This window comes from Cicer arietinum, chromosome 6 (genome assembly GCF_000331145.2).
Source record: "Cicer arietinum cultivar CDC Frontier isolate Library 1 chromosome 6, Cicar.CDCFrontier_v2.0, whole genome shotgun sequence".
Taxonomy (NCBI): Eukaryota; Viridiplantae; Streptophyta; class Magnoliopsida; order Fabales; family Fabaceae; genus Cicer; species Cicer arietinum.
Window position 1 is genome coordinate 69,849,208 of NC_021165.2, and position 23,873 is coordinate 69,873,080.

The 23,873-nt window shown below is 27.5% G+C and overlaps 3 protein-coding genes and 1 non-coding gene across 5 annotated transcripts; 3 read left to right on the forward strand and 1 right to left on the reverse strand.

Annotated features, from left to right (window-relative positions):
- The first annotated feature begins 1,816 nt into the window (after positions 1–1,816).
- On the forward strand, positions 1,817–6,329 carry LOC101492915 (D-ribulose kinase). 2 transcript variants are annotated; one of them, XR_001144283.3, is made up of 10 exons: positions 1,817–1,974; positions 2,081–2,289; positions 2,779–2,918; positions 3,013–3,265; positions 3,378–3,510; positions 4,012–4,100; positions 4,397–4,674; positions 4,834–5,087; positions 5,593–5,662; positions 5,950–6,020. XR_001144283.3 is itself a non-coding variant. In XM_004507436.4 (9 exons), exons 1-9 carry the CDS (start codon positions 1,920–1,922, stop codon positions 6,151–6,153), a joined length of 1,431 nt encoding a protein of 476 aa, XP_004507493.1. In that variant the 5' UTR covers positions 1,817–1,919; the 3' UTR covers positions 6,154–6,329. The 2 variants fall into 2 exon arrangements, 1 of the variants encoding a protein (XP_004507493.1); XM_004507436.4 differs by lacking the exon at positions 4,834–5,087 and having other exon boundaries at positions 5,950–6,329.
- Positions 6,330–15,476: 9,147 nt separating this feature from the next.
- On the forward strand, positions 15,477–17,290 carry LOC101501942 (uncharacterized). The gene is made up of 4 exons (XM_004507464.3): positions 15,477–16,105; positions 16,335–16,454; positions 16,527–16,668; positions 16,747–17,290. Exons 1-4 carry the CDS (start codon positions 15,552–15,554, stop codon positions 16,915–16,917), a joined length of 987 nt encoding a protein of 328 aa, XP_004507521.1. The 5' UTR covers positions 15,477–15,551; the 3' UTR covers positions 16,918–17,290.
- Positions 17,291–18,477: 1,187 nt separating this feature from the next.
- On the reverse strand, positions 18,478–18,549 carry TRNAP-CGG (transfer RNA proline (anticodon CGG)). The gene has a single exon. It is a non-coding gene; the product is annotated as a tRNA-Pro (tRNA).
- A 75-nt stretch (positions 18,550–18,624) lies between these two features.
- Positions 18,625–21,213, forward strand: LOC101493458 (uncharacterized). The gene is made up of 3 exons (XM_004507438.4): positions 18,625–19,243; positions 20,522–20,728; positions 20,815–21,213. Exons 1-3 carry the CDS (start codon positions 18,674–18,676, stop codon positions 20,887–20,889), a joined length of 852 nt encoding a protein of 283 aa, XP_004507495.1. The 5' UTR covers positions 18,625–18,673; the 3' UTR covers positions 20,890–21,213.
- Positions 21,214–23,873: the final 2,660 nt, after the last annotated feature.

Here is a 23,873-nt window from a genome sequence, read left to right on the forward strand (position 1 = left end):
ACTCTTTCTTATTTAGTGTGTGGGAATTTAGTTACCCTATCTAAGAAACAATATACTCATACAACTCATGATGCTAATAAATTGGAACATTTATCTTGCACTAAAAAAAATAAAATTAGAACAACTATCGCCAGTGGGCCATGAAGAGCTTCGCGGAAAGGCAGATAATTATGGGCTCTTTTTTGTGTATAAAGTTTGGTATTTACAAAATACACCTCCTTTTGCTTCTATACACTCCTTTCTGTTTCTTTAATTTCTTTTACCTAAAATATATAAGATTTTTCTTTTCACAACCAAGTTACGATGTGTTCCAAAAATTTAAATCTGGATTTCTTTAATACTTTCTAAAAATTAATTTCCGAAACACGGATATATGAATTTAGAAATTTGTTTTATATAATGCATAAATTTGTTTTTAAGTAATTAATTCCCACAATTTTTTTTTAAATCATCTGGAACATAATTTCCGAAAACAAAATTAAATTATGCATTTTGAAAACAGATTTATTGAATGTAAATTATGCTTTTGGGACATGAAACTATCAACGCCACATTTCTAGAGATAATGGTGGGATGTGAAAATTATCTACACCACATTTCTAGAAAAACTAGATGTGCTTAATGTACTTCAAACTACATGTTTTGTCTGAGAGTGAACTTAATTAGATAAATTCACTTTTTTTATATGTGTGTTTGAAGTGAAGAGTGGAAAATATTTTTCCCGATTATAAAAACTAAATGTTTAATTATATTTTTAAGTCTATATAAACTTTTAAAATTTTGTTTAGTTCATGTTTGGTATTAGACTACAATCTAACTTGCTAGGAATACCATTTAAGAACTAAATTTCACTGTATAACATCTTTGAGAATAATTTATCTCTCACCGATCTTAATTCTAACGAATAAAAGGAAATACAAGATGGAGATTGCGGCACAACATTTATTGAGGATGCAAACGTTACGTTACTATATTAGCAAAGGTCTGAAATCATTATAAGTATCATTGTTCATACATTGTCAAGGTATACATAGTCTATCCTAAGCGACTTAAGTGTTAGAGTATTTACATACATCGCTACACCACGTAGACGAATTGTTGTCCTACCACTTTACCAATCCGGTCATCATTCTCAATCCACTTTGAATCATTGACTCTGTATATGAGAAACAAGAGTTTGGTACTTTCACAACGACTCACAAACCTTTTAATCTATTAACTTTGATCAGAGACTAAACCGTTATGACTCGTATATGAAGCATAACATAACATGTTTCATAAATACGGTAAGATTGAAATAGTTCTTATAAAAAATTTCTTCGACTTTCAATACTTACTATAATTTTCAACAAAAATTTAAGTCTTTATAACTCATAAGTTAAGTCATATGTATTATTCAAATTTGAATACTTTTTTACAAAACATGTTTAGAATATCATACATACCTCTCCAACAAAACAATTGGAAATTTTAATACCTCTCTTACAAAACAATTGAAAATTTTAATAAAGGATTGACTAAATATTTTTAAGTGACATAAAATTATAGATCTCAAAATAACATAAATCTAGACCTATAATATAATAAGACTGCAATCATAAGATATAAAAGTGCATGTGGAAAATTTGATGTCATTTAAATAAAAAGCCGTCAATCATTTTAATTGTATATAGACTAAAAATATTATTAAAAAAATACTGTAAAGATTAAAAAGCGAAGAAAAAAATGATAATATTTAAAATTTGATAGAAATTAAAACTCATTCATGTAAAATCCCACTAAATCGACAAAGTTGTAATAATATGGTAGCATTTTTTATTTAAATTTAAACTCACAACCTCAAATTCTTTAACCTCAGCTTAAATTAGTTGATCTATATCAGTCCAGTTCTCTATCCTTGTTACTTTCCTACGGGGAAAATGAGCCACCCAGCAAGCACCATTTTATCATCTTTGACATATACTCCAAAATTTGGTATGAAATGTAAAGCAACCACTCTTTTTTATTTATTTTTATCATTATCTTCCACAGTAGACTCCAATAGCAATAATACTTTCATATATACTATTATTCCTACCAGGAAACGGTTTATTAATATGTAATAAACGAAGGGTTTTATCAATGAATATGAGAAACGGAAATAATAAGAAGCGATCAGAAGTGAGTGTGGGAGCAAGTGAAAGACTCTATCTCGGTTTGGACTTTGGCACTTCCGGTGCCAGGTTTGCCATTGTCAACAACCTTGGCACAATTCAAGCCGAAGCTAAGAGACACTATCCTCTATACTCGGTAGCATTTTAATTCCCTCTTTAATTTCATTTTTGCTCACTTTTTCTTAATTTCATATCTCAATAATTGGAGTTTCACACTTTTCTCGATGCAACTATTAATTAGTTATTGTAATTGTATTTTGTGTAAGTTTGGATGAGCAGTGCCAGTTAATTTGTCAAAATCACGGTGACACCGTGATTTTGTTGAAGCTGATCCAAACGTACACTTAAATCATCAATTCAGTCCATGAAATTATAATGCTTGTCAATTTTATCTCTAAAACAATTCATAGTTCAAAATAGTTCCTGAAATCGAAATTAGTAGTCCTTTTTCGACTGGTCAATTAAACTTGGTGTTTGTCACGGTGCTAGGGACCAATGTGATCGACAATTTTCAAATTTAGAGATTATTTTGGAATTTCGTTAAGTTGACAACATTCTACAATTTCGCGGACTAAATTAAATGTACCAAAGTATGCTGAGGTTTGTGTTTCTCTTGTCTAGAAAGAATGGAGAGTCACGTGATTGGGTACGCTCATGGAAGGAGACACTTTTTTTGTTGCTTGAAGATATCCCACTTAACATTCGCAAACACATTGTGTCCATTTCTATTGATGGCACATCTGCAACTACTATCATTGTTGATAGGTAAAGAATCAATTTTATACGTGTGTGTTTTAACTTAATTAAGATTGTATATGAATTCTGATTCTGAAGTGGGAATGTTAATCTGATACTGCAGTGACACAGGAGAACCATTGTGGAGACCTTTTCTTTATAATGAGAGTTGTCCTGAAGCACTACCTGCTGTTAAATCCATTGCCCCTCCAAATCATACAGTATGCTCTGCGCCGTCCACTCTGTGTAAGCTCGTCTCGTGGTGGAATCGTGACGGTTCAAACAAAAAATCAGCTCTGTTGTTGCACCAAGCAGATTGGCTTTTGTGGCTTCTTCATGGAAAACTTGGAGTTTCAGATTATAATAATGCTCTAAAGGCATAATTTAATTAGCTCTAACATATTATCTGTTTTTTATAGCTAGGATAATTATGTTTCTATTGCGATTATCTGAGTTGGAAAATTAATCAATTGTTTTATGTCTTGGCAGGTTGGATACGATCCTGAAGTGGACTCATATCCATCGTGGCTAGTTTGTCAACCATATTATAATCTTTTGCCTTCAGTTGTTGCCCCAGGAACTCCAATTGCTTGTTTAAAAGAAGAACTTAGAAATAAATTTGGTAAGTTTTCTTCAATTATATGAATCGCAGTTGTATGAGAATCTGTACCAAGCAACACTTTTCCAAAAAGTATGTGAGTGAGGACATAACACCTGGAGAATACATGTGTAATGTGTTGGTTTGTGGGGAGAGTCGACGATCCTTAAAGTAGTTCAGGATGTTACAATTCAGAAAAACAATATTAAATTTAAATTGTTAGGTTCCAACCACAGTTTTTAGGGCTAATGCTTATTGATATGGTTATAAAGTTCTCTTTCAAATTTGAACTGTGCAACATTATGTCAATATTCTTCTCTCTTTGGATAAGTGTCTTCTTGAGAGTTGAGGCACACTGCTTTTCCAACTGGTCCGGGCCACCGATAAAATTGATGCACAAATAACACAACTTTCTGGTCTTATTTATTGTTGTGATGTAATGGAATTGGATTTTCCTTAACTTCCTGGTTAAAACTTTTGCTGCTATGAAATTGAAAATCATATACATAGTACATGTCCTTTCAGGTTTTCAGAAGGACTGTGTTGTATGCACCGGAACCACTGATAGTATAGCTGCATTTCTTGCAGCTCAGGCTACTCAACCTGGAGAAGCTGTAATTTCTTATTAAACTTATCCCATGTTAGTTATTTATTCATGTTATTTCTCCTGATAAACAAATTATGAAATTTAGAAAGATAACTTAGAATCATGGATTCAATTTTTTTTCACATTTCATGTTCAGTTCATCCAAAAATAATGTATAGCTTCAACAATGGAAATTTTTATGTGCTTCCATTATAATTTTGCACTGAAGTCTTTCTACTACACCATTACAAGATCATGTTACTTTATATATGCAACCACATTAGCTTTTTATGACTCAATGTGTTTCTCAAAATGCTTGTTTAGGTCACTTCATTGGGTTCAACACTTGCTATCAAACTATTAAGCAACACAAGAATTGAAGATTCTCGGTTTGGGGTGTATAGCCATCGCCTCGATGATAAATGGCTTGTTGGTGGTGCTTCAAACACTGGTGGAGTTGTTCTTAGACAGCTATTCACTGATGATCAACTAGAGAAACTGAGTGAACAAATCGATCCCTCGCAAATCTCTCTTCTGGACTACTATCCTCTGCCAAAAGCTGGTGAAAGATTTCCGGTTGCAGATCCAGATTTAGCTCCAAGGTACTGAATCCTTTCTACTTTCTATTGGAACGGTCCATTTTTTGGAATTCAATTTCAATTTAGCTTTTATGTAATCTTCTTTATAATTTTATTTAATTCTAGATTTATTTTAAATTAGATTTTCAAATAAATTTGAAATCATGTCATTGTCAATGGTAGGCTTTCAGAACCAGCAATTCCTTTTGTTTCAAGAATACTATCTTCTCTGCCATTTCATTAAGGTTACAAATCATCCTGTGAAGGATCAAAAGTTAGTTAATGAGAATGGCCTCCAAAATCTCCAGTTTGTAAGAAAAGCACTATGAGACTGAAATAGCCAAGCATTATTAATTTCTGACATTGTTGAAATATGCAATGCTTAGTCATTACATGTTCCATAAATGCAAGTTCGTTCTTGATGGGGCACTTCTTAAGTAAGTATAATCAGAATGCATTTAATTGCACTACAACACATGACTTGACTGTCATTAGAATATTACTACATTGTTCATGGTTTCTTGTCGGTCTTGCTCAAGGCACTGTTAAGAAATTAACAAATAGAGAATCTTCAATAAAAAGTACAGTATTTATTAGGAGCTTTTGAAAACATTACTTTTCATTTAATACTTTCTATTTTTCAATCCCTAACAAGGGTCCCCAAGGACACTCTTTGACATTTCCTTGTGTCTTTATTACGGTTGATGACTTAGCCAATTTTAGTAAGGAGAAAGTACATATCAAGTTCCATATAAAGAATCATATTTAGTGTTGGTTCATTTAAGTTTGAGTGACAAAGCCAAATTTGGTTCTGCTAGATGTAACAGAAGTAACACCATACCATAATCAAAGCAAACTCATGTGTTCGTGTGTGACCACCAACCAAGTCTCATTTTACTTTGCATATTAGGAGTAACTGATGAAATTTAATTTTTTGGGCAGGCTACTTCCACGTCCAGAAAATGATGTTGAATACTTGCATGGGATTTTGGAATCGATTGCACGTATAGAGGTAAAAATCTTATTGACATATTTTAGACTGTGTTTCATAATTTATTGCTTTTATCCTTTGGGTAGCACCAACGCCTCAAATTGAAGGCGTATTCGGTGTTCGACACATGTTTGTGCCTAACACCGGTACAATACCAACACATTTTACATTCAATTATTTTTATTTTTTAAATTATTATCGGTATTGATGTATTAGTGTCAGTGTTGTGTATGAGTCCGTGTCAGTGCTTCATAGAATGCACTCATCCACTAGAGCCTAATATGAAGCACTCTTGAATGGTATTTTAGGCAAAGGGATATGGATTGCTAAAGGAGCTAGGTGCAACCGAGGTAGATCAAGTTTTCACAGCCGGTGGAGGAGCAAAAAATGAGAAGTGGACAAAGATACGAGAGAGGGTGCTTGGTTTACCTGTGAGTCGTGCAAGTCAAACAGAAGCTGCTTATGGAACTGCATTGTTGGCTATAAAAGGTGATCAACAAAATATTTTGTGAAAACTCTTGGCCTAATTACACCCCCCACCTGTTTTGTGAGGTCAAGGTGACAAGGAGACCATCTGAACTTGCTGATGTTGTTTGAAGATCATTTTGTCATTCAAAATGTTCTTTCCTTAAAATGAAAACTTTCGTGGAAGATGATGTTTAGAAGATGATGATTTCTGTTTCCTTAATCTTTGAAAAAATTATGTAACTTAATAGAAATTAGCTATTATAAATAATAATAATAATAATAATAATAATAATAATAATAATAATAATAATAAAATACAAAACCTTCACCGTTTGTGTAATAGATAAAAAAAATCCATAAACTACAACTATTAGAAGATAATACTGAAAGTGTGTGCATAATATGAAAGCTTTCCAAAAGTTGTCTTTTATTGAAAAGTAAACTTCTTTGGATAAGAAACATTGTTTTTCTTGTTTTGTAGAGTGTAATTTAAGAAAATATTAATAAGGTTTATTGTGATTGGTTAATTTGTTAACTCCTTGTAAAACTTGAAAAAGGTGCTGCAATGAGAACATATCAACAGCAAGAAAATCAAGCCAAACAGTGCAGTCAATCAAGCCCCTAGCATGAATAACAAGTCACTACCACATCCCATAGGACACCAAATTAATGACATTCAAAATCTTATGGACAGCCCAGTGTTGTGTTAGACAATATTAATCAGATTAATTGTTATAACTCTTTGTATAACATGGATATTTTATAACAATGTTTTCTTATGTCGCCTTTAGAACATACCAAATATGTCAGTCATGTCACTAACACGACAATCAAGTAAAAAATGTCTTATCAAGATTGAAATGATAAAAATCACTAAATGTGTTTTAAAATAATTAAAACATTTCATCATTTTATATATATTAAAAAAATATAAATGAAAATGAGATAATATTATTTTTATTAAATTATTCTTTTTAACTATTACTATATTATCAGTGTAATAAATATATTGTATCAAAAATAATATAAATAATATTAATTAAATTATATAACTAAAAAATTAAAAAAATATTATAATAAAAATTATATAAATAACATTTATTAATAGTACAATGAAAAATGTGATTTGAAAATTAAAAAAATTATTTATTTTAAAATATTTTTTTTTATAAATGAATTAATTATTAAACGATTAATTTATTGCATTGAAAAATAAGTGTCTAGTTAAACGAAAGTTGCATCGAGTGTGATATGTGTTGAGCAATGAATGAGCAGAAATAACTAAGAGACTGCGCGGTGCTCAAGTATATTGCATCGAAAAATGATGAACGAAGCATTCTAATCAATCATTTGTGGAGGCAAATAAATAAATAAAAAATTATATATAATTTTTATATTTTTTATGTATCAATAATTAAATTTACTTTATAATATGTTAATATTAAGTTTTATAATTTTAATATAAGAGTCCCTGATTGATTTAAGGAAAAATAATAATATAACAATAGATAGATTATGTAATAACAAAATTTATTTTATAATATTTTAATATAATATAAGAGTCTATGATTTATTTTTTAAAAAAGAAAAATAAAATGAGAGAAACTTTATACAATAGAAGTTAATAAAATTTAAAATTGAAAATGTAAAAATATAATAAAATATATATTTATCATCGTTAAATATAACAAATAAAACATAAATATAGGTTATGCACCTATAAAAAAATACAAAACACATATGTCACCGATAATATTAAAAAAAAAATGATGCAAATATTTATCATTAATAAATATAAAAAATATTGAAAAATTATTTGTTCATCACACATAAAAAAAAAATATTAGACACATTTTTTATCGACAATTTTTTAAAAAAATATGAACAAATTATTTGTAATTGATAAATATAAAAATACATAATAAATATTTATCATTGATACAAAAAAACAATATGAGACAAATATTTTTCACAAATGTACATATTAAAAGCATGGGATAAATTTGTATAATTGATAAATATAAAAAAAATTATGAAATAAATATAAAAACTTTAGACAAATATATGTTATCGATATATACAAAATATATATATATATATGACATATATTTGTCATCGTTAAATGTAAAAAAAATGCAAACAAATAGTTATCACTAATAAACATAAAAAAAAAATATCAGACAAATATTTATAAGTAGTACATAAAAAAAATACGGAACACATATTTTTTATTGATAAATTAAAAATAAATCAATAGATAAATATTTACCAATCATAAAAATATAAAAAATATTTGGAACCAATATGTATAAAAACGAGACAAATATTTGTCACACATGTATATATTAAAAACATGGGATAAATATTTATAATGATAAATATAAAATATTACAAAATAAATATTTATCATTGATAGATATCAAAATATCAGACAAATATAAGTTTTCTATATATAAATAAAAAGAGAGAAATATAAAATATTGATATAAAAGTACATAACATATATTTGTCGCCGATAAATTTTTAAAAATACGAAGCAACTATTTATTACTAATGAATATTGAAAATATTAAACAAATACTTGTCTTGGATACATAAAAAAAAAATAAGAGACACACATTTTTTACTGATAAATTTATATAAAAAAATAACGAGATTAATATTTATCCTTAAAAAAATATAAAAAATATGGAAAAGAATTATAACCGACAAATATAGAAATGCGGGACATATATCTTTTATATTGAATAAATATTTGTCATAAATATAAAAAAAAAAACATAAAATATAACAACATGAGATAGATATTTATCACTTGTAAATATAAAAAAACACGTAACAAATATTTATTACTAATAAATATAAAATAAAGTCAAAAAAATATGTGTCTAAGAAACATAAAATAATGTCGGATAAATACGAGACACATATTTTACATCGATAACTTTTAAAAAATCACGAGATAAACATTTATCAATGATAAATATAAAAAAATGGAAAAATCATCTATGATCAGTAAATATAAAAAACATGAAATAAATATTTATCATTGATACATAAAAATAGTATATGACAAATATTTATCACAAATATCACTGATAAATATAAAAAAATACAAGATAAATATTTATCGCTGATAAATATAAAAATATTGGACAAATATACGTTATTGATAAAAAAATATATATGTATATATGGCACATATATTTAACAATGATAAATACAAATAAATAAAAACGAGACACATATTTACCACTAATAAACATAAAACAACATGTGATAAATATTTGTTATTCATACATACAAAATATATGACACTTATTTGTCAATGATAAAATAAATTATAATTACAGGATAAACACTTATCATCGATACATATAAAAAAAATATGAGATACATATTTATAATAGATAAATATATATATATATATATATATATATATAAAAATATAACTAATATTTATCATCGATACATAAAAACAATACAAGACAAATATTTCTAATAAGTAAATATTAAAAAAAATACAAAATAAATATTTCACTAAAAAATATAAAAAATACGAAAATAGATATTTACTACTGATAAATATAAAAAATATAGATCAAATATATGTTATTGATACATAAATAAAATACAAGACACATATATGTCATTGATAAATATTAAAAAATATGGAACACATATTTATCATTGATACATAAAAGCAACATAGGAAAAATATTTATTATGGATAAATATAAAAAACATCGGAACAAAAATTTGTCATAGAATGAAATATAAAAAAAATGAGACAAATACTTGTCACTGATATACAAAATACGAAATAAATAGTTGTCATTAATAAATATAAAAAAATATTAAAGACCAATATTTATAATCGATATTAGAAAAACACACGACATATATTTATTGTTGCTCAATTTATGAAGAAACAAAACCTGAGACAATATGTTTGTAACTAATACATACAAGACACATTTTTTTTTCGTTGAAAAATCTAAAAAGCATGAAATAAATGACAAATATTTAGTATTAAAAGTATGCACCATTCAATATTTGTTGTTAAATAATTAGTTAAAATTAATGTTTTATTAATACTGATAAATAAAAATGAGAACAATTATAACATAATAACTATGAAAAATCATACACGAGACAATTGCTTGTCATAATTTATTAATTAAACTTAGTATGTTTGTTCATATGGTGATATTCACTCGGTCAAGAGACCGATACCTAATTGGGTGTATGTTTTTTTGACGTTACTCAATCTGAATACACAACCTGCAAATCATGATTAGGTAAGTATTGATGATGTATTTTATTCTATTTTTTTCTTTATATCTCATAACAAACAGAATTAAATAATTCTTTTTGTTATTCGTTTTCATATTATACACATTGACTTAAAGGAAAATCAAATTCGTTTTAAATTCGTGATAATTAATCAAAATAATTTGGTTCCATGTTTTAGAAATACATATGAAGTTACTTTTGTATATGACACACAACTTTCGTAAAATCTTTCATCATACCGTAAATTTATAAGTTTATTAACAATTATTAATTCAAATATTTATGTACTTTTGATCAACTTTTTTTTAAGGCTGGCTTAACATTTATCTTTATTTCATCATTATTTGATTGTGTATGTTTCATCGTTATATAATTTATTTTCATATTTGTGCAAAACACTTAATTTCGTTTTAATATATTTATGTAATTATTAAGTTTAATCTACAATTTAAAATAACATGTCATAATTATTCATATTATATTCAACTAATCGTTTTATTTATAAGATATGTTTTGAACTAAAAAATTTAACAACGTTCAGTTGCAGACAGCTGATACTAGTGTTCATGAAAATCCTAGCTAATATACAATTTGGATGCGTAATTGGACTTATAGACCCAATTTCAAATTAGAGTAAAAAGATTACATTAGGATTTTATATCGTAATTGAAAAATCCTAGCGTGGTTTAAAAGATTATATCAACGTAGTTATAACATGTGAAGATTTGTTTTTTTTTTTTTTTTTTTTTTTGTCTTGTAAATGTCTGCGTGCATGAAAATCTAATGTTAGATTGAGGATTTATTGCATACAAATTAGAGTGAAAATGATAAATTGAATCGGATGAAGTAAAAACTTCATGTATACATACATTCATGTAAATATTGATTTAGTGTTCGTGTGATTATGATTGAAAGATTCAAATTTTATATAAAATTTGTTATATTTGATCATGGTCGGAATATTTAAATTTTATATCAATTCTGTTATACAATACTAGATATGAGAATAAGTCAGGTCGACCAACAGAGACCTGTGACCTAGACTACGTCAAGCTCATGCTATACCAGACTTGTTTCTTAAATAGATAAGACCAAACTTCTAAAAAAAACCTATTTAGTTAAAAATGTCAGGCCACATAATAAGCCTTTCAGGTCGGCCTATTAAAATAAATATAAATAATATTTTTTTTACTACATTAATTATTGTATTAATTTTTTTTTTATATATTCAACTTTTAGTAATTTACGCATATTAACTTTATTTAGTTTTTGACATATTTAAATATATTATTGTATAATATAATTTAAGTATAATGTATACAAAGTCATATTATTCAAAATGTGATGTTAAATATCAAAATAAATTTTCATTTTATTGACATATTAACTTGTTAATATATTTAAAGATATGTTTGATTACTTGTTGAATAATGTTAAAATGAAATTGGCTTTAAATAGACTAACATAGTAACATACCAGACTTCTATTAAAGTCTGACTCAAACCTAACATGTTAGACTCAAGCCTTAAATTTTTTGATAAGCGAGACTCACGCCTATCAAATCCGAACTCGCCCTAGCCTATTCCCACCCTATACAATTCGTAATTTAAAATTTAGCTCATCATATCTTATTGGGACAAGAACTTTAATGATTGTAGCACTACATATAATTTAAATAATTACACTATATTTATTTATATAATTCATAAAATACCATTCAATCAAATTGAAATAACTTTTTTTATTCTCATAAACAAATTTCAATGATTTTTTTTAAATATAATATTTTTTACTGATTTCAGAAAATTAAATAAATATAATTATAATTTTTTGAAAATGAAGTGAAATAAACTTTGTAATAAGATATTCGTAGGACTGAATATCAAATTAAATCATCAATAATCTAATAATATATTATCTGTGAATAAATTTAATCATATTTTAAATTAAATTTATTATAAAAAATTTAAGTTTTACATTTAATTAATATTTCATAATCAAAGTTTTTTCTCTCCGTCACACTAAGATGACAATGACAAAAAAATGAATGAATTATGAGTGAGATAGATAATGTTTTCTTTTAATGGTATAACGAAATAAAATAAAACTTTGAATTTTGTGATTGATATTAAAAAAAATTATAAAATTAATTTCTGAAATTTAAAAGAATTAAATTAAAAAAACTATACAAATAAAAAAGAATTTAATTTACTTAACATATAAATATTAATAAAAAAATAAAATAAATCATACAGTTTGGTTTTTTAAGAGTAGAATAGATATTGGGTTGAAGATTGTAAATAGTCCCTCAGTGTAGCATAGGAGAGTGAAACATTCGGCAAAGGTGTCAGAGCATGAGTTTAGGTATTCACTGTAATTGTTTATATGTTCAGCAAATCCATGCATTAAATGTTAGCGTCAATCACCGTAAATTCGTAATCATTATTATCGCAGTTCATCTTTCTTTTCTATCCTTTCTTTTCTTCTACCGCCAACCATACCCTTTCCTACTTCTACTTCATACCACGTCTTAGAGACAACATTATCTTCCTTTTTTTAACAAATCAAAATACTCATTTTTATTTATCAAATTATAAAATTAATTTCAAAATAATCAGATAAAAATAATGTGATTCGACAAAACAATAAATTTTTATTTGATAACAAGAGAATTTTATTTTGATAGTATATAAACTTTAAATTCAAGAATGATATCAATCAGCAGTTCCACCATCAAAATAGTATTTTTTAAATGAAATATCCATAAAAAATGATTATTATATTTAAATATTTCAAATTCTTGGAAGCAAAATTTTTATTCAACACATATTTTAATTTTATTTCTTTCTTCTACTAATTCAGTACAACACAAATAAATTTTTTCTCTCTCTCAATATATATCTATAAAAGCGTTTAGAAACATTTTTACTTCGTCAATATCAATAAAAAATATATATAATATATTAATTTATTTTTATTGTATAAAACAAAACAAATATATAACTTTTAAAATTTGGTATAAATTTTAAAAATATTAAATTAACTAATATTACTCAATTTAATAAAGAGATTAAATTATTACTCTATTTTTACAAATTTCAGAGACTAACTATTATATTTTCAAAAATTAAAATACTTGTTAACTCAAATAGAATTTTATAATAGTTATTTATATAAATATTAATTATTTATTAATTTAAATAAATTCAGTATTATATTTTTTGACTCAATAATTGCAACAATATTAATTTTACAAGTTTAGCAATGTTGAAAACTACTAGTTTTTCTTTTAAATTGCGTGATTTTAAAAGCGTTATGCATTGTATAGGAAAAATACCGTTTATTAATTAATTTAACATTATTTCAAATAAGTTCACGTATGTTTTTGTTAAATCTTATGATGACGTAAAATTAATTTTAAAATTGTAGACTATACTTAATATGTTTAAACTTTTATTACGGTACATTTTTGTTACTTGATTAATATGATAAAATTTAAATAATTAAGTGTAATTATATTATTACATTGTAAAATTAAATATATAACAGAATTGAAGTTATTTTTATGATTGATTTTAATTAAAATTAGTACATTCACTTTTGCAGTAAATTAACAAATTTATTTAGGACAAGGCAAACTTAATTTTACCAAAGATGAACTGATGATGTATTTAGTTTTCTTTCAAAATAAGATAAAATTAATTTTAGAAGTAAGATTGGTCCAATACTCATCCACACTTAAATAAACTCCGAAATATGGAGTTAATAAAAAAGTAGGTCTTCTTAATTTTTATATTAATATTTTATTATAATTTTAATTAAACATATTAATGGATGTATTTTTTAAATATATTTGTGACTTACTTTTTAAGTCTAAATATACATTAAAAAGGTAATTATATTTGAAGGCCTATAACTTATACTTGACTAAATTAAACTTTGGGTTGACGACGTCTAGAAGTGTAAACATATTTTAATATGTTAAAACGTGTCTCAATATAATTAAAATAATTTCTAATGTGAATCTATGAATTAGAGCTTTTGACTTTACAATTAATTTACAGTCTCGAACTTATTATTCAATGCATCTTTTCATGAATATATAAAAAACTTAAAACACTTTATTTAAATCCTCTCAACAAGAATATAAATTTGAGATTGGAGTAACATTTTCTTTCCTCTAAATTTATATTATGAAAAAAAACAAGAATATAGATTCAACAAATGAATCAGGGTATTTTGTCATCTTAGCAATTGGTTGTGAAATTTTTTTGGGAAGAGATAAATAGAGGAAAGGAGAAAAAAATTTATAGAAAAAATATTACTACATTCAATCTCAAATATAATAAAATATTTGAATTTTCTTTTTGGTCTCAGTTATAATAAGAATTTGTGAATTTTAAGATGCATTACTTATTTAAATAATTTATTTATTTTTATTTAATATTTATTATTTTAATATTAATTAATGTATTTAATGTCTTACATTTTTTATGAGAAATATATTTATAAAAATAATAAATAAATAATCTATATTGGTGTCTTTTTAATTTTTCTTCTTATAAATGACATTAGAGAAAGTATTTTTTTTCAAAATTTCAAGCTTTAAATACACAGACTCCAAGATTTTTTAAAATGCTTAATTTATCTCTGACTTTTTAACTTCTATTCACCATTTTTCAAAAATATTAATACCAGTGCTATGTGTGCTTATTATTTAAAAAAAATCTTAAAATTTGAAAAATGTCTTTATATCAATATTGCCCTTGAATGAAAGTTTAATTCAACTATATAAATTTTTTTATATTGATAATACACAATAATTAAACTTTATATCTATTCTTCGTATTTAAAATACTTTTTATTTATTATAACTATCTCATTTTTTGATAAATGTACAAAATCTTTAAAGGACATTCACGAAATACATTTACAGAAAATGATTTGTATTTAAATATACTTTTAAAATTTAATATATTATTAATTATTGATTTGTAAAGAATGAATGTAATCTAGAGTATTAGTACTAAGTAAGAATATATTGGTTTAGAAGAATGGATTATAATACTATATAACTACTAACCATCACTTCTATAATTAACGTGCTACTCCATTTCATTGTTCTCCTTACTCAACTAGTTTTACCATGGCTACTTCCTCCACACTTGAAACTTGTTTAAACGCTCAAGCTCCTGAGTTCTTCCCTAACAAACTCAACAAACTTCAACCTCCTCATAACTACCACTACGCTCCTTTTCCTCGACAACCTCATTTTTACTTTTACCCCACCAACACTAAACATGCTTTTCATCCATCTTCTTTTTACTTCCACTTTCACCCTAACCACACTTTTCCTTTCTCACAATCACAACATAAACTCTCTCCTTTTCACCACTCTGCTGCTTTGGAAAAACAAGAGCTGAAAAAGGATGTGGTTGTGGAACGTCGTCGTTCTGATCATGGGTTGAGATTCCATGGTTATGAGTGTGGGAGGAAGGGATTGAAAAATGTTGCTGAAAAGGATAAGAAATTTGATCATCGTTTGAGAAAGAATCACCATTATGGAAGAAATGTTGGTGACACTTACTTTAGGGCTTTTCATGATCATCATAAGAATAATCGAAATTTTCCTGTGGTCCCCGTGCGTCCTGATGGAAATCAAACAACTGTTATGATCAAAAACATTCCTAGCAAGTATACGTAAGTTTTTTTTTTTTTTTCTTCTTATTTAATGCTTTAATTAATAATATCCCTTTCATATTCTCCTTCATTGTATGGGTGTATTAAATTTCATTTACTTTACCTTTTCAAACTGCTTGTAAAATTTAAGACTTGTACAAATCATTATTATTTTTTTATTTTATTTTCACATAATTATTACAACGTTGTTACTTTTTATTTGAGCGCATTATTAATTTTTGGATTACAGTCGAGATATGTTGGTGATGTACTTGGAGAATCATTGCATGGTGGAAAATGCTAAAGAGGAAGAGAATGGAGAAGAAAACACGTTTGCCTTTGATTTCGTTTATTTGCCAATAGATTTCAGGTAGGTCTTCTAATTGCATAAGACAAAACGCATAATAATATGAAAGTTGTTAATGAAATGAATAATTTGCAGAAGCGGGTTGAATAAGGGATATGCGTTTGTGAATTTTACAAAGGCAACGGCAGCATGGAAATTTCTGTTGACAGCATCGGATAGGAAATGGGAGTTGTTTCTTTCCCGCAAAATACGTCAAGTTGTTGCCGCACGCTTACAGGTATGGTTTCTTCCACATACACATTTTACAACTAATTATTATTTAATTTTATTTATGAAATGATTATTGATTTTGCAGGGTAAGGAGAAACTGGAGAGTCATTTTGAGAGCATGAATTTTCCTTGTTCATCTGACGATGTTTTGCCAGTTTCTTTCAGTCCACCTCGGGATGGTGTAACCAAAGGAAATCAAAAGACAATGGGGAAACTTCTTTTCAAGCCAACTACTACACACTCTAACTATTATTAGTTTTTTTTTTTTGGGTTTTGTATATATAGTTTAGCTTATGAACTTGATGGATCAGTTGCGTATTTTGTTGTGTGTGTAATTCCACGATTAGTTGGGTGGAGCTTTGCCACACTTTCAATCAATCCTGTGGGTTGTGTGGTGGGGTCCACCCTACTTTGTGGAGCTAGGCTCGAGAATCGACTGCTGTTATCCAAGGCTTAGGCCGAGGATGGTTTGGATCTGTAATCTGTTTCAGTATTTTCTGCTGTTTCTTATCTCATCTGATGATCATGATGTTTGTCTTTTCTTAGTAGGTTTCTAGCTTTTTTTTGCCCTACTATGTACGAAAGCTTTCACTTGGGGAATTTTATTATTTTATATTGTCTTCTGTCAATTTTGCTTGTTCTATTTTTGGTTATGTCTCTGTTGTTTTTTGTGGCGTCAATTTTTTTGGGTTTTGTATATATAGTTTAGCTTATGAACTTGATGGATCAGTTGCGTATTTTGTTGTGTGTGTAATTCCACGATTAGTTGGGTGGAGCTTTGCCACACTTTCAATCAATCCTGTGGGTTGTGTGGTGGGGTCCACCCTACTTTGTGGAGCTAGGCTCGAGAATCGACTGCTGTTATCCAAGGCTTAGGCCGAGGATGGTTTGGATCTGTAATCTGTTTCAGTATTTTCTGCTGTTTCTTATCTCATCTGATGATCATGATGTTTGTCTTTTCTTAGTAGGTTTCTAGCTTTTTTTTGCCCTACTATGTACGAAAGCTTTCACTTGGGGAATTTTATTATTTTATATTGTCTTCTGTCAATTTTGCTTGTTCTATTTTTGGTTATGTCTCTGTTGTTTTTTGTGGCGTCAATTTTTTTTATTTCTTAGCACTAATTTGTGATATATAGCTTCGTGGAGCATTGGTCAGCGCCTGAAGACTTGGCATCAATATTACTACCTTTTATTAAATTAAATTCGTCGACTATTGGGTTGATATGCATGCGCCTTGTGTTGTGTTTGTTTCTATCATTGTGCTATACTGCTATTTTTTAGTCAAAAGATTTATTTGCCATTGTTGAGTATTCAGATGAAATGGTCAGACAAAGTGGTGTTATGCTTTTTCGAAATTGAACTGAAATGGTGCAATAGTCTTTGGATTCAGTCCCTCATTCTATATGATCAGTTTGGAAAGTATAACTTGTTTCTACATTATTACATTACAACTCTTAGAGAAAGACTTCAGTGGTTACAAGATCAAGATACACTTACTTTAAAAGAAAAGTTAATTTTTATGAATGTCATTGATCTGCATAATTTAGAGATAGAATTTTCCTTTGTTCCATATTCATTTACGATTTTTTTAAGAGATAAACATAAAAAATAGTTAATAAATGGACTATAGAGAGAGAAAAAATAAAGATAAATAAAATAAACCAAAAAAAATAAAAAAAAAATGTTAATAAGTAATTTTTCTAAATAGATTATAATTAGAGAGAAAAAAAATAAAGATAAACAAAATTAAATTATTTCCAAATGGATTATTAAATAGAGAAGAAAAAAAAACGGAGATATAATTAAGACAAAAATTGGGGTGTTGCGAGAATCGAACTCACGACCTCTCGCACCCGAAGCGAGAATCATACCACTAGACCAAACACCCTTGGTTATACATAAAATTTATGATATGGTATACATCACATATTCCAACTTCACCAATCATGAATGATAACTACATACGGTTACGCTAAGCCCAAGACAGAGTTAATCAATCCAAACAAACTGAGATGACGGCATCATCATCCTCCTGTCACCTCCGTCTCCTTCTTCGTTCACAACCGCCGTCACCGTCACCGTCTTCTTCTTCCTCTTTCATTTCCTTTCTCAAACCTTTTTTTCTTCCTTCTTCCAATGCTGTATCTTCACGTCTTCCACAACTTCACCTTCGAAAAACCCTTTTCCCCTCTCTCTTATCCACACCCTCCTCTTCTTCCCGCGCCTTTTCCTACACCCCTCCCCTCGCCTCATTAATTAACGTTTCATCTTCAGTATCGATAGACGAAGACGCATTTGAAGAAACAAATGACGATGAATTTGAAACTGAAACTGAAAGAGACAGTTTTGAAGATACTCAAGTGGAAGAGGTGGATTCGACTTCATCGCCGTTGGTTAAAAAGAGAGAAGAGAGATTGAATTTGAAGGGGCCGATTTTAAGTGTGAAGGAAAGGAAAGAACTTGCATCTTATGCACATAGTTTGGGGAAAAAGCTTAATATTCAATTGGTGGGTAAATCTGGTGTTACTCCTAATGTTGTTACTGCTTTCAATGACAACCTTGAAGCTAATGAACTTCTTAAGGTAATTAACGGTTATTATGTTTTGAGGGGTTTTGTTCTGAAAAATGTTTATCTCTTTGGTTTGTGTGTTTGATATATTTTGTTAGTAATTGGGTAGATGTATGTGTTCTTTTAGGTTAGTGTTTCCTTTTATTTTGATATGCTTTGAATTCATATAAGTTGTTGCTTTTGGGTTGTTTGTTCAACTTGGTAACTTCTTCTCGTGGTTGTTATGTTCTCCTATGTTTAGCATATGTAATACATTTACCTCTTTAGAACCCATCAAAGGCGTGTCTCAATGTCTGATACCATATGTGTCGGATACACGTTGATTACATTCAATTAATCCATTTTCTCAATTATTACCGGTGTTAATTTGTCACTGTTGTGTTGGGTGTTTGTGTCGTATATGTGCTTCATAGCCTCTAGGTTGTTTGGCATGGTTGTAGCTATTGGTCTGTCATTGAAGTTAATAGTAGAACTTAATTTGACATTGAAATTGTTGAACAGTCAAGGGGATGCTAACTCATTATGTGGTGGGAGACCTTTTGTAATAACCCCATACCCTACCCCAAGCAATAAAAATAAATGGCCTCTGGTATATTGTTGGATTTTGCTAGCATATGTAAGAACTAGTGAATGCCTCTATGTAACAACAATACTTTAGATTGAAGGCGTGTCTGGAGTCTGACACGACACATGTGATTTTATTTAATCACTTCTATTTTCTCAAATTATTATTTGTGTCCTTGTATGTATCAATGCTTCAAATGTCTAGATTTGGCGAAAATATAACAAGTGAGTTATAACTCAGTTGTACCGGGCAATTGGTTGAATAGTATTTGCAGTCTTGGTGCTTTTTAATGGTTGGTTTCCTTTTTCACACAGATGCTGCAAATTGACTACAACTAACTGCTACATGTAGCAAATCGTATTATACTGTCACATTGCAAAATGCATGGAAATCATGGATATACTGTGTTATCAGCTTTCGTTTAGTCACTACTTTGATTGTAACTGAAATTATTTTCATGAACTTCATTGTTGCACTTTATTTGGTCCAAATATTGAGTGCCTGAGGGATTGAGCTACACTGTTTTGCATGCTTAGAGAAGAAAATATGGGATTCACCAATGTCTTGCGGGACTTTAGGGTTGAATACTGCAGAGTAAAAATATTTATCATCTTCTATTGTGCGTTCATGTTGTGTTTCCTCTTTGCTTCGTAATCATTAATCAAAATGAACAAATTTACCTTGTTCAAAATCTTGCATCTTATTAATTCGTACTTGCAACTACAGATTAAAATACATGGAAGTTGTCCCGGTGAGTTTGATGATATTGTGAAGCAGTTGGAAGAAGCAACTGGTTCAGTGACTGTTGGTCAGATTGGTCGAACCATGATTTTATACAGGCCTAGTCTCTCCAAATTAAAGGTAGAAGAAAAGAAGAAACAAGTTCGGAAACTTTTTCTGGAAAAACAACATAAACGAAGACTAATAAACAGGGTAAGGCTGAAGAGTTTATATCTTTTTAAAGCCCGAACTATTTTGATCTCTGCCTGCTTTTCGCTAATATTATTTTGAAATTGCAGAGTAAGGAACAAGAACAAGTACCTAAATCATCACGGCGAGGTTCGTCATGGAAAGTAAGAGGCAGTAGGTCATAAACACTAATATTTTGGCAAGGTTTGTCCTGAACAAGATTGGGACTTTTCATTCGATGTACCAATACTCAAGGTACTTGACATCTACTGGCTGATGAGAATTCAGTGAAAGTCCATTTTTAGATCGAGGAACGCTTGTTTTGAGAATGTGCTTTGTGACCAGAACTGGAGAGCAATTAAATCAGTAAATGCTATTGTGATGAATATATTATTTGATCTGAAAGATTATTAGCAGAAATCCTTGATTGATGATAAACTGCACTTACTCACAAGAATGATCTTTTACTGGCTTTGGTAACCAAGGGATATAAAGAAAATGATTTACAATTCTTGACTAGCATGTTGAATTAATATGATTGTGTTCATTTCACAAGCATCGTTATTATGACAATTTAACACAGCAATAGCAGAAAGTCTACAAAAATCCTAGATTTTTTTTATTATTTTTATTTTTTATATTTTTTTTATGAATAAAAAATAGAGAAATTACATCCTAGGAGTAGAAACTGATGATCCAGGTAACAACATAGTTTAGCAGGCCAGTCTACGCAAAAGTTGCCTCGCTACATGCGAATCAATCGATGATAGGGTCGTGAGGATGGAAGAGTTAGTGTTTTAATTTATGAGAGAGAAAATAGTGATTTGGAAGAGAGAGAGAGAAACCAAAGCTATATGTTAGAAGTCTTTTTTTGTAAGTTTGATGGTAAGAGTGGGAATAAGTCAAATCAGACTTTGAAAGGTTCTGGACTTATTTTTTTTCTGCTGGTTTGACATTTTTAAAAGTCTGACATTCTATTTAAAAGTGTTATTTATATTAAAATATTTAAATGTTCTACTCATATCTCATAATCTACTCATATCACATGATCTCTACATATCAATATTAATTTACATATCTATATATATTAAACAAAAATAATTTTTTTTAACAAAATAATTTTTAAAAATTTTGAAACAAATATCTTTTAAACCTTAAAATATAATTTTTGTTTTCAAATAATAGATTTTTGTTTTCTGAAACAAACGCATCTATTATTATCTCTTAAACAAATATAGAACGACTATTATATGGAATGACCCGTCGGTGAGAATTTAAAATAGGAAATGTTATTATTAATATAATAATAAAAAATAACATTAATAAATAATAAAATATATATAAGTATAATAATAAAAAATAACATTAATAAATAATAAAATATATATATGTCGGCATATCAGACATAATAGACATTTTTATAAATCTGAGTTTGATCTATTTAAATAAATAGACTAAAAATAGCATGAGTCAAACGTTTTTATGACGGTCTAGCCTTTCTCATCCATATTTGATGGTAAGAAATTAGAAATAGGATAAATTATAATAAGATAAAAATTATTCTATTAAAATGTGTTTAATATTACATCATAAATAATATTATTTTTTGTATACACTACCTTATCATGACTTGATAAAATATAAATTATATTTTTCATTAAAATAAAAAATATAAATTATATTGCAATGATAAAATTATTTTTGTGAAATATTTATATATTAATTTATAATATTTTTAGGATTTAACTCACACAATTTCAACGCAAAGAATTTTTACCTAGTCAATCTTAACTTTTATGAATGATTTTGATGACTATATAATAGATTTTATGTATAATATATTTTACATTTAAATACGTGTTTTTAAATTCTATAAACTAACAAAAAAAAAATGCAAAAAAAATAATTTAAAAAATTCATTAATACTACTACAGAAAAAAAATTATATTTTGAAAAACCACATGTAACTAGATAATTTTATTTTATGTTAAACAACTTACATAAAGATATAATAAATATTATATGAAGATATGAAACTACCTGATAAAAAATTAAATTAATTTACATATTTTAATAATTTTGAATAATAATTTTATATTTATTTTTTCTTTTTCAATTAATTTTTTATTCGATTATTTAATATAGAATGATCATACTACATGTGGTTAAATCATATATATTTTTAAAATTAAGATTAAACCACAATTTTGATATTTGGAATCAAATTAGTCTAACGTTGTATTTGACGAATTTTTTTTAAAAAAATAGAGATAAACTTTAAAGCACAAAATGGTCCTTTATTCTAAAATTAACTATTAGGTGAGTGTGGACAATACTTAAAAATAAACACAATAAACTTTGGTCAATAATAGTATCTATTAGGTAAGTGTGTAATTTGTGAGATAAAGACAAAATGTTTTATAAATAACTATATATGCAAATAAAAGTTGACAGAAAAGTATAAAAACAAACAAGTACACCTAAATGGGTAGCATATGCAGCAAGTACCTGGGAATGGGATATTATTATATTGGAAACAAGTAGTAGACTCAGACAAAAGATTAAAAGGTACCTCGTTTCCAAAAACAAAGCCAAGTCTTCAGGCTTATACCCAGAACTTGACATATTACCATTAATATATAGAGTTTGCAGTATATGGATTCTGATTTCTGAATCACCAAAAAATGAAAGGAACAGAAGGAAGAATATTGATATGAGGGAACAACCTATACACTACTTTCTAGGAAGAATTTATATGTTTTGGATTTATTAGCGGATGATAATTGATACAATTATCGAGACTAGTCAAATGTCTTCCGGAAATCAGTTGAGGAAGTTACGTGTTAGTTGCTACATTTTTGGCAATGATCATCATCTCAAAACTAGACTTTGTTTTGAATATCGCTTGGAAGATTGTTGCCACATAGAATACCATGTCAAAAAGAAAAGAGTTTGACTTTTTTTAAATCTCATATCTCACTTAAATAACTCATAATAATTATCATTTATGTATGTTGGTACAATCAAACTTTCTTATATTTTTATTGCAAAATTCATCTCTCATACTCTCATACTCTAGTTATATATTTTAAAAACTAGGGGATTTTACTATGGGTAAATGACTTAATTTTTATATGATTGGCAAATAATCAATTTATCCATTTAAATA

What these genes read in the sequence shown, in the direction of transcription:
- LOC101493458 (XM_004507438.4), top strand. Translation starts at nt 18,674, where the DNA reads ATGACGGCATCATCATCCTCCTGTCACCTCCGTCTCCTTCTTCGTTCA. An exon ending in AAGCTAATGAACTTCTTAAG is followed by an intron (nt 19,244 to 20,521) that starts GTAATTAACGGT and finishes TTGCAACTACAG; the next exon opens with ATTAAAATACATGGAAGTTG. An exon ending in AACGAAGACTAATAAACAGG is followed by an intron (nt 20,729 to 20,814) that starts GTAAGGCTGAAG and finishes TTGAAATTGCAG; the next exon opens with AGTAAGGAACAAGAACAAGT.
- LOC101492915 (XM_004507436.4), top strand. Translation starts at nt 1,920, where the DNA reads ATGAGCCACCCAGCAAGCACCATTTTATCATCTTTGACATATACTCCA. An exon ending in GACATATACTCCAAAATTTG is followed by an intron (nt 1,975 to 2,080) that starts GTATGAAATGTA and finishes TATTCCTACCAG; the next exon opens with GAAACGGTTTATTAATATGT. An exon ending in CTACTCAACCTGGAGAAGCT is followed by an intron (nt 4,101 to 4,396) that starts GTAATTTCTTAT and finishes ATGCTTGTTTAG; the next exon opens with GTCACTTCATTGGGTTCAAC.
- LOC101501942 (XM_004507464.3), top strand. Translation starts at nt 15,552, where the DNA reads ATGGCTACTTCCTCCACACTTGAAACTTGTTTAAACGCTCAAGCTCCT. An exon ending in AACATTCCTAGCAAGTATAC is followed by an intron (nt 16,106 to 16,334) that starts GTAAGTTTTTTT and finishes TTTGGATTACAG; the next exon opens with TCGAGATATGTTGGTGATGT. An exon ending in TATTTGCCAATAGATTTCAG is followed by an intron (nt 16,455 to 16,526) that starts GTAGGTCTTCTA and finishes AATAATTTGCAG; the next exon opens with AAGCGGGTTGAATAAGGGAT.